At 29.3% G+C, this 10,235-nt stretch overlaps 2 protein-coding genes across 2 annotated transcripts; one reads left to right on the forward strand and one right to left on the reverse strand.

Moving 5' to 3' along the window:
- Positions 1 to 1,471: 1,471 nt before the first annotated feature.
- On the reverse strand, positions 1,472 to 2,099 carry LOC106768087 (protein RALF-like 19). The gene has a single exon (XM_014653050.2). It carries the CDS (start codon positions 1,958 to 1,960, stop codon positions 1,634 to 1,636), a length of 327 nt encoding a protein of 108 aa, XP_014508536.1. The 5' UTR covers positions 1,961 to 2,099; the 3' UTR covers positions 1,472 to 1,633.
- A 5,919-nt stretch (positions 2,100 to 8,018) lies between these two features.
- Positions 8,019 to 9,508, forward strand: LOC106769215. The gene is made up of 3 exons (XM_014654736.2): positions 8,019 to 8,184; positions 8,286 to 8,443; positions 8,850 to 9,508. The coding sequence occupies exons 1-3, from the start codon at positions 8,098 to 8,100 to the stop codon at positions 8,881 to 8,883; spliced, it is 279 nt and encodes a 92-aa protein (XP_014510222.1). The 5' UTR covers positions 8,019 to 8,097; the 3' UTR covers positions 8,884 to 9,508.
- The last annotated feature ends 727 nt before the right edge of the window (positions 9,509 to 10,235 follow it).

Below are 10,235 nucleotides of genomic sequence, written 5' to 3' on the forward strand. Positions count from 1 at the left end.
GCACCACCAAACCCTAATTTTAAAATGTATAATGTTATAAAATTCTACGTATAAACCTCTGCTAATGCCACGTATTAAAAAGCTTACAACGTCAAGGTATTAGGTCATCAAAAACTTAATCTTATTAATCCAATTTAACAACAGGAAGCCAATTTGAATCAATTTTTCACTTTTAAAAACTCAAATAGGAAAAAATTAAAAAAGAGTTCTAACTGAAAAAATCCAACATAAATAGGAACTGCAGAAGTAGTTTAACCTGAGTGAAACTTGCACGTATTTAGTAAGAAAAAGTTAAGTACAGTTATTGATTTTATAAACTCATTTACCCGTTGCAAGCTTCTGATACCATTCGTATTTTATTTTCATTTGATATTTTAAAAACATGAAATTATATTAAATGGACGTTAAAAAATACATTTCTGAGTAGCAATAAATGAAAAAGTCCATGTTCAATAACTTTAAGTGTTAAAAATATTTCTTAATTGATGTGCTTAAGTTGAAGAAGAAACATAAATTCTGTATGATTTGAAGAAAGTAAGTTGTGTGTGGTATGAATACCTAAATTCATTCTTAATAAATCACAGTTTTGAATGAGGGAAAATAGATACTACCCAAGTTAGAAAAGGCTTAAATCAACGTTTCAAGATCAACTACGATTCTGGAAAAATGAACGTAAGTGTTTTTCTATTACAAGAATGTAACTAAATGAACTAATTGAGGAGGGGAACAAGGAGATTGGTTTGACGAAAATCTACAAAGGAAAATCTACGACATAGAGATATAGTAAACAGACATATAATACGTTGCATTTTAAAAAGGATCACTTCCACGTATATCAACAAGCAGATCACTTCCACATAATGTAAAGTTGTTACTATAAAGGTTATCAAAATTTTCAACTTTATAACTTTTTTACAATGTTTATGTAATAGTTTATGATTAATTGATCTATTTTACATAGACCAATAAATTAATGACACATAATCTATTATCAAAGAATTGTTAAAAAAAGTTGTTAACGACTTAGAATAGTTTTTCCCTAGAATTTATATGGGAATAAAAATATTTCTCAAATTAAAATTAATTAATTAATAACTTAAAACCATTTTTTAAGAAAAGTTAAGATCATTAATCCTTTTCATAAAAACTCATTTTAATTTATACAAAAATTAATTTTAATCTACAACCGAATATTTTTTTCAAGGGAGGCTGAACTTGCATTATTATTACAGAAACCAGGAAATTAAAAATGTAATGCAGAAATCTTTAACAACGAGATCAATTTCATGCTACATTCTCCAGTTTTACGTATGTTTAAGATTCATTTTTATACGCCATTTTTGAAAGAAGAGATTACACAAGCTGCATAGGAAGAATACATATATAGAGAGGAACCAATCACATCATTCCATTACCATCGATGTTAGAATATCATCGATCGCAGACACTCAGAATTACATGATCAACCTCCCTGGAAAATACAATATAAGATGTCGAAAATGGAGACCTATAGTCATTGAAGAATAGAACAAAAGCCAGACACAGCATTTATTATGACATTATCGTAGATAATGATAGATATATATTATTATTATTAATTATATATTAGTATATGTTGGTGTGTGGATTTGATTTAACTGGTGTCTCTAGCACAATGCGTGATTTGGCTGCAACCACGAGTGTAAGGGTTGGCACGAGTCCTGTCCTGGCAATTGTAGTAGGAGGATCCACGGTTACCACATGGGATCTGGTTTGCATTGAGAGCACCATAGCTAATGTATTGTGCTCGTGAATTCAGTGTACGACGGTTGGACTCAGAATCTAGCAGCATCTCATTCTCGTCTCCGACGAGATCCATACCGACTCCAGGGAAGCCAAATTCATGAACTTTGGAAGCTTCAGCCACCATGGCCAATGCCACGGCCAAGACCACCAAACACAGCCACACCTTGCACTTCATTTCAGAAGGGTAGGCTAATTTAGGTAGCTGATGAGTTTCTGTGTTGGTTCTTATTGGAATGGGAAAACAGAAAGAAAAAATCAAAGGCTCTGAGAATGCCTTTATCCCTGCTCTTCCTGCTCTAGGAGGGGAGCAAGAGGATATAGGACAAAACTCTTGCCTAGGTAGTTACCTTGTAAGGTTAAAATAGGATAGGGTTTGTAGGGTACACAGTTTCGTGGCTCTCTTACCTGTCAGTTAACCTAATTTTCTGTTATGCCCGTTTCTTCCTCCTTCTTTTTCTCTTCTGCCTTCCATTTTATCACCTTTATGCCAGATACAGAATGCTCCTGGTTTACGCCTCAAATCAAGTGCATGTGTCATGCATCACCAACATGCTATAAATCCAAAGGAACATGTTTATCTAACTAATAATAATGATGATCCTTTTCATATACTATAATTAGAAATGTGTTTATTAGACATTAAATCTGTCCAACGTTACTTACAAATGTAATGATATTACAGTCAAAAACGGACAGTACTGAGAGTAACAGATTTTTGCACTTGAAATTATAGGTTTGTTCATTCCTATAATAATCACCTTAAAATATTTTGTTAGTTCAACTTAAACCTTCAACTCCAAGTTAGAATTTAAGTCTGAATCTAATTTTCACATTTAACAAAAGTGAAAAAATTAAATATAAAAAGAATTTATAAATTCATTGTCTTATAATTTTAAATTAAAAGCGATGATCATGTTTTGTTTACAGCTATGTATCAAAAGTGGGTAATGACTCGTGTTTATAAGTCTTGTTTAGCCATAAAGGTTTTCCTGATGAGAAAAAAGTAGCATAGAATGTATGGCAATAGATGGAGGAAATGTTTGTTTCTGTGCTCTTTCGTTGTTCTCACATTTTAAGAGAAGACAACACATATGTTGATAGGTTAGTTACATTTGCTTTGGATGGATGAAATTCCTAATTTCATAGCTTATAACTTTATTATGGATATTTCTGAAAAATACATAAGTAGACGAAGTAGGAGAAAATTGAATTACCAAAGCAATGCGTGCAAATTAGACGTATAAGTAAGTTTAGGAAATACATTTAAAGGGTCCTTAATTATAACTAGAAAGTATTGTGTGGCTTTGCTGCTAAGTTACAAGTGAACTAGAAGTTGGCAAATAATGTTTTGAAATGTGGAAGGTGGAATGCCAAAAGAACAGTTGCACATATATTAGGACCTGGAGACAAACCAGCAAGAGGTATGAACTTCTGTGGAAGATGTTAACCATTCATGGCTATTTAAATTTGACAACGTGCTTGATATTTTTTGTTTTGACTACCTTGTTTCTGTTTTCAGTTTCCTCTTGTCAGCCACAGAAAATAGCAAATTAATGGCAAAATTTATTATCTTTAGGCTGATTTTAGAATGTAAAATCGAAGTAGGTTGTTATGTAAACAACTTATAATTGTAACTCATAAGCAAAATCCTTAATCATATTAAGGGAAAAGACTAAAAGAAGCTTTTTTTTTTTCTTTCAAATTACAAAGACTAAAAGGGTCAATTTTAAATTTGAAAGGATAAATAGATGTCCAGTATGTTGGCTATAATTTCAATTTGTTTTAAATGAAGTTATTAAGGATTAATAAGTTGAATGGGCAATGTGATGATTTAGTGTACTTAAAAAATTACATAAATTTATTATATTATTATCTTGATTTTTTTATTAAATATTGAAATTGAATAATTTATATATGTATTTTTTTTTAATTTAGTTAATAAAATCACTTAAAATTATTATATTGCTACTTTAATTTGTTTGAGAATAATATGTAACTTCAAATATTCCTTATATTCTTTATTTATTAAATGTTCGAAGGATTCTACCATTTCAAAATGAGAATATGAAGTGGTGGAAATAAAATAATTAAATATTAAAATAACAACTTTCAATGTAGATTGAATGGTTTAATAACTATATTAATATATTTTTTTTTTATATTTAAACACTTCAGTGCTTTGATGTAATTATCAAATTTGTTATGTTTATCAATCATGCAACAAAATATTTGTTAATTTTTTTCATAATTTCATAATTTTTTTATATCTTTTAAATTAACATAATTAAAAGTAAATTTTATTAAATTATGAGATTATAAATATAGATGGATAATAATAAATAATAAACTATTCGAATTGACAAATGATAATAATGTCCGTCATAAACGTTATAATATAATTGCGAGTAGTGACGTTTTTATGTGTTGTTGTTTCTATTAGATTTTATTTGTAATTAGAAAATTATGATAATTTTAATTATTATAATTTATATTAAGAAAATATCACTTTATATAATGCAATAAATAGTAGGTTTTGCGATGATTCGTTTAAAACTATTACATTATAAAAAGTAACTGTCATAATTTATATTATTTTTTTGTAGTGTTAAAAACGTTTGGTATTCAATTTTGTAAAGATAAAACTACAAGAATTCAGCACTACCTACAAAATTTTACTAATGGAAATAAATAAATCTGTTAGTCGATGAGTTTTATAGATGGATTTTAAAATTTTAATTATCAATTAATTTTATTAAACCGATTTATTATTAATTAAAATTTATATCAATAAATTTATTAATAATACATACTTTATTGATAAAAAAATTTGTCAATAAAATTTATATCAATAAATTTATTAATAATATATATCTCTTTCTTTTTTTCACATTGAATAATTCAAAATATAAAGAACATTAGTACTACAATATTTTTACACTTGAAATAACTCTTTTTAGAAGAAGGGTGTTGCTCCCTCTATCCCTACCAAATGCTCCCTACACCTCCTCATACCCAATTTATCCTTGTTATAAAACGGATGTCAATATTAGTTTCATCTTCAACGGTTAACATCCGTTTACATATTTTAACTTTCCTTTTAGTTTATTTGTTTTATTTTAGATTTTATTTTAATAATATTTTCTATTTACGTAATATGTTATAAAAAAAACAAAAGAAATTAAATACTTTATAAATTAATTTAAAATATAAGAAATTTAAAATAATATTATTATATTATTTTTAAATACAATAAATTAAAAAAAAAACCTTACGGATGTGAGGACGTAAGACATCCGTTTAAGTAATTATATAAAAATATTTAAATAATTAATTAAATAATAATACGTAAATTAAATTAGTAATACTTATTTTATTAAATAAAATTAAATAAGTTTAATATATAATTACGTAATAGATTTATTTATTTTATTCTATTAAATTATTATTAATAATTTAATTAAATTATAAAAGTTTTTAACTCATTATATACAAACGGATGTGGCAAGATCCGTTATGTTTTTTTCTTCTAATTTTAGTTTATTTAATTTATAGTTTATTTAACTTTTTATAATATATTACGAAAATTAATTTTATTTTCATTAATTAAATAATTATTATTAATAAATTAAAAAGAAAAAACTTACAGCTTAAACGGATTTGCACATCCGTGGAAGAAAATTTTCTTTAATAGATGTTGACATCCGTTGAAGAAAAGAAGTAGGGGTGTAAGATTTTTTAAAATATAAAGATCAGTTTTGGAATTTTAAACATAATATGAGGATGCAGGAAGCAATTGGGAAGGTATAGGGAGTAATCTCCTTAGAACAAAGAGTGAGAAGTCCAAAACTTTGGGTCATTCTTGAAAGCCAAATCGTCAAAATAATATTATTATATTATTTTGAAATAAAATAAATTAAAAAAAAACCTTACGGATGTTAGGATGTAAGACATCCGTTTAAGTAATTATATAAAAATATTTAAATAATTAATTAAATAATAATACGTAAATTAAATTAGTAATACTTATTTTATTAAATAAAATTAAATAAGTTTAATATATAATTACGTAATATATTTATTTATTTTATTCTATTAAATTATTATTAATAATTTAATTAAATTATAAAAGTTTTTAACTCATTATATTCAAACGGATGTGTCACATCCGTTAACGGATGTGGCAAGATCCGTAATTTTTTTTTTCTAATTTTAGTTTATTTAATTTATAGTTTATTTAACTTTTTATAATATATTACGAAAATTAATTTTATTTTATTTAATTAAATAATTATTATTAATAAATTAAAAAGAAAAAACTTACAGCTTAAACGGATTTGCACATCCGTGGAAGAAAATTTTCTTTAACGGATGTCGACATCCATTGAAGAAAAGAAATAGGGGTGTAGGATTTTTTAAAATATAAGTCAGTTTTGGAATTTTAAAAATAATATGGGGTGTAGGGAGCAATTGGGAAGGTGTAGGGAGTAACCCCCTTAGAACAAAGAGTGAGAAGTCCAAAACTTTGGGTCATTGTTGAAAGCCCAATCATCAAAATAATTTGGGCGTTGCTCCCTCCACCTCCACCAATGCTTCCTCCACCTCCCCAAATTTTTCCAAAATTTTTTTAATTACAAAATTACCCATTTCTCACGTAGCCGCACCCCCACTTTCACTTTTTCTATATCCATTTGTTCTCGCCCTCCAACTCTCACTTTCAGATTTGTTTCTTCCCATCTCGTGGCGGCGGTATGACAGTACGACGGTGCGGTGGTCATTCGACGACGGTGCGACGGTGTATGGTAGTGGTGTTTCGTTTCTGTGTCTACTGTGCATCCACTCATGTTCGAACTGACGAGTGAAGAGAAAGACAACTGAGCTCGTTCCATCCATCTAAAAGCTGATAGAACCTCCGAGTCTGACTCGAAAGAGGTGGTTACCTTGACTGTATGCTTGAAAGGTTTTCACACACACAACGCCCCAAGCCTCTGTGGGTCTCCCAAAAGTGCCACCTTTCATCACAAAAGTTAAGCCAGGTGGTTATAGTAAATTGCAGAAGCAGGCACGATTATATGAGCTTATATATTGTTAATTGTCACCCTATAGGTGGTGATGATATACTGGTAGTAATATCTGTTTTTACAAGGAATATGCAGACATAAAGAGGAAGCATTTAGGAACAGGAGAAAGTGGGGGAGTTGGTAGGTTTTGATGATAATATGAAATTGGAATTCTTGCATTTATGAAAAGGAAAAATGGAATTGTGAAATTTGTTGAGAATGAAAATGGCATTGCAATGGTTGTGTAATTCAGCTTTTTTTTAGTGGCATTAATTAGGTGGTATTAAGTAGAAAGAAAGATTGATGGATTTTTTAATTCTCCATCAGTTGACATGCACGAATATTGATATATAAAGTGGATGGTAATAAATGTTTGTGCTGATTAGTCAAATCCAAATCCACTCATCCATCTATGCTTTACAACATTAGTTTGGTAAAAGAAAAAGAAAAGCAAAAGGCACATTGAGAGGAAAGCATTTAATATTTTTAGGTTTAATACGTTCGGAGGTCCCTATATTTGGGGGTTTGTTTCAATTGGATCCTCCAATTTTGAAAGTGATCAATTAGGTCCCTAAATTTGTCAATTTGAATCAATAAAAGTCTTTCCGTTAAATGCAGTTACCGCCGTGAAGTTTTTGAACATGTGGCACGCTTCCAGGTGGCACCGTTTCAAGTGCATAGGTGAATTATAAAAGTGTGAAATCCCTTTTAATTTAGGGATTTCACCTTCAAAGAGACCTTTTTAATTTAGGGATTTCACCCTTTTATAATTCACCTATGTACTTGAAACAATGCCACCTAGAAGCGTCAGCATGCCACATGTTCAAAAACTTCACGGCGTTAATTGCATTTAACAGAAAGGCTTTTATTGATTCAAATTGACAAAATTATGGACCTAATTGATCACTTCAAAAATTGGAGGACCCAATTGAAACAAACCTCCAAATATAAGGACCTCTGAACCTATTAAACTATATTTTTAAACAGAATAATGATTTTTTTAAACAGATTTCAGCTTCCGCGGACGTCGATGTCTCGAATGTTGATATCCGTTTAAATATTATTAAAGGATAAAAAAGAGATGGAGAGGTATAGGAAGCATTGATGTAGATGCAGGGAGTAACACCCAAATAATTTTCCTTTTCTTTTTAAATCTAAAAGGCTAAAACTGGTAGAATCAGATATTAACGGGAAATTGGGATTTGATTCAACGGCAAAAAAACCCTAACCAACCTATTACAATTTGCGTTTGAAGATGGAACATCAGCACGCAGAAGCAGATACTGGAGATGTATCATCAGCCAAAGCAGTTCTTCTAGGAGCACTAGCTCCTGGTGTTAACGTTCGTATTTTCACTCTGCGATCACTTCTATTTTTAATTTTATACTCTTTTTTCACTTGAATTGTGTGATTTTTGTTATTGCTGCTGCTTTTTCAATTCAGGGTCCTACATGGATTACTTTAAAGTCGACTTTTCTAATGTTGGGTGTCTGTCTTGCTGTTATGCTGGCCTTGGCATTCTCTTCCAGTGATTCATGGTTGATGTTCCATGTTGCATTCTTAGTTCTAATTTGCCTCACCCTATTCTTCCTTCTCAGCTGGTACTTTCATTCTTCCCTGTTTGTGTAATTTGTATTGCTTTCAAATTTAAATTGAGATTTTATCCATCATCACGATTCCTACATAGTTTGCATCCCTATGAACTCTAAATTAAACATTTATCAACTAGGCCCTAATGTGATTTCCGAAATGGCACAGCTTGGAAGTGTTGTTATTGTAGTTTGTAAGGCCAATTTTTCTGCTTTATGTATGAGTTAAGCTTTTCACTTCGGGGAAGGTTGCAAAAGTGAAAATAAAAGGGAAATGCATTTTCTATCATGATAGCGTATGTTTAAGTAAAGTCGTGAAAAGCATCGGTTTTCTTTTGACATCTTATTAGTAGTCAGTTGTTTACAACTTTCTCTGTTGAATTTTTTATATGCAGTACTTGATACATTTTCTCTGCAGGTTTCTTGCAGAAACTGGTTTGGTTTCTGTGTAGCATCAAATGCGTGAGATGGGATTAGAGCATAAGAATCATTCAGAGAACCTAAAGAGCAAATGACTATTTATTAAAATATTGCTCGAGACTGGGAGCATTTCCGAGGACATTTTCTTGAATTTTGTAGGGAAACTTCAGTTAAAATCTTTCATGGTGAACTGATCGGCAACCAAATGTTCCAGAGTTCTTAAGAGAAACGTATTAGCTGAAAGATTTATCTTCTGTCAGCTACTCTTGTTCTCCCTGTTTTTCTTTTTAATGATACGATGAAACAGATGCATCAGCTGGGGAATTTCCACTACAAATGAGTTTCTTTCGTTCGACATGCTGTTGTGGTCTAATGCGGACACCGTTTATGTTGTTGTCTGATAGCTAAATTTTTGTTCCATTTTTTTTTTCATTGTGGATGTTGCTGCAGGATACTCTGTAGTCTTGTACGTTGCAAGTTGTATAGATTCCCCTTTTTTTATGATGATTTTATTTTTTCTTGGCAAATTAGACTTCTGTGCAAACTAGATTTTTTATGCAAACCCTGAGATATATTTGTGTGCTTGTTTATCTCTCTCCAGGCACTGAATTCAAAGTATGATCACCTTAATCGACTATAAGGATATGTCTTGGTCTTTCCAAATATATTTTTATTCTTTATAATAATATATCACACATGTGTTGGTCTTTCCAAATATATCTTATATGAAAATATATGTATGACTGAATTTAGTTATTAATTTAAATGGAGTTAGTGAAAAAGAATGAAATTGAATTTTAATTACGTCTTTTATGATTAAATTGAACACAAAAAAATGATGGAGACCGTTTCGATTTTTTTCAACTAAATTTGAGATCAGAAAGAACTTTTAACTTAATAAAAAATGTATATGTTATCCATAAATTTTACCAACAAATCCATTAATCACATAACTATTTACTAGTAACTAAAATCATAAAATTTATCAATAAAAAATAGATTTTTTCAAGAGATTTTTTATCAGTAAATGCTATTTTTTCATCTATAAAATTTATTAATAAATGTTAATTTACTGACAATTTTTTTTATCAATAATATACTATTTTTTTTTGCCATTTGTAATCTAACTAGTTGCTCAAAAGATTGCGCTAATTACAAGAGAGAATGGGTTTGGATAATTTTTTGCCTCCATCTATTTCAATATATATTTTCTAAGAAAAAAAAGCATTCACAACATGTAGAATAAGAGAGTGAGAAGAAATATAATGTAAAATACCATGATATCAAAACAATATACAAATACCTTTTCCTCAATTACTATATTCTATTCTATATTAAAAATATTTGAATTAATTATGGTGACTAACAAGAATAAACAAGTTTT

Source organism: Vigna radiata, chromosome 7 (assembly GCF_000741045.1).
Source record: "Vigna radiata var. radiata cultivar VC1973A chromosome 7, Vradiata_ver6, whole genome shotgun sequence".
NCBI lineage: Eukaryota > Viridiplantae > Streptophyta > Magnoliopsida > Fabales > Fabaceae > Vigna > Vigna radiata.

Excerpts from the sequence above, each read along its gene's own strand:
- LOC106768087 (XM_014653050.2), bottom strand. The coding sequence starts at position 1,960 with ATGAAGTGCAAGGTGTGGCTGTGTTTGGTGGTCTTGGCCGTGGCATTG.
- LOC106769215 (XM_014654736.2), top strand. The coding sequence starts at position 8,098 with ATGGAACATCAGCACGCAGAAGCAGATACTGGAGATGTATCATCAGCC. Across the intron at positions 8,185-8,285 it reads CACTAGCTCCTGGTGTTAAC|GGTCCTACATGGATTACTTT; the intron begins GTTCGTATTTTC and ends TTTTCAATTCAG. Across the intron at positions 8,444-8,849 it reads CTATTCTTCCTTCTCAGCTG|GTTTCTTGCAGAAACTGGTT; the intron begins GTACTTTCATTC and ends TTTTCTCTGCAG.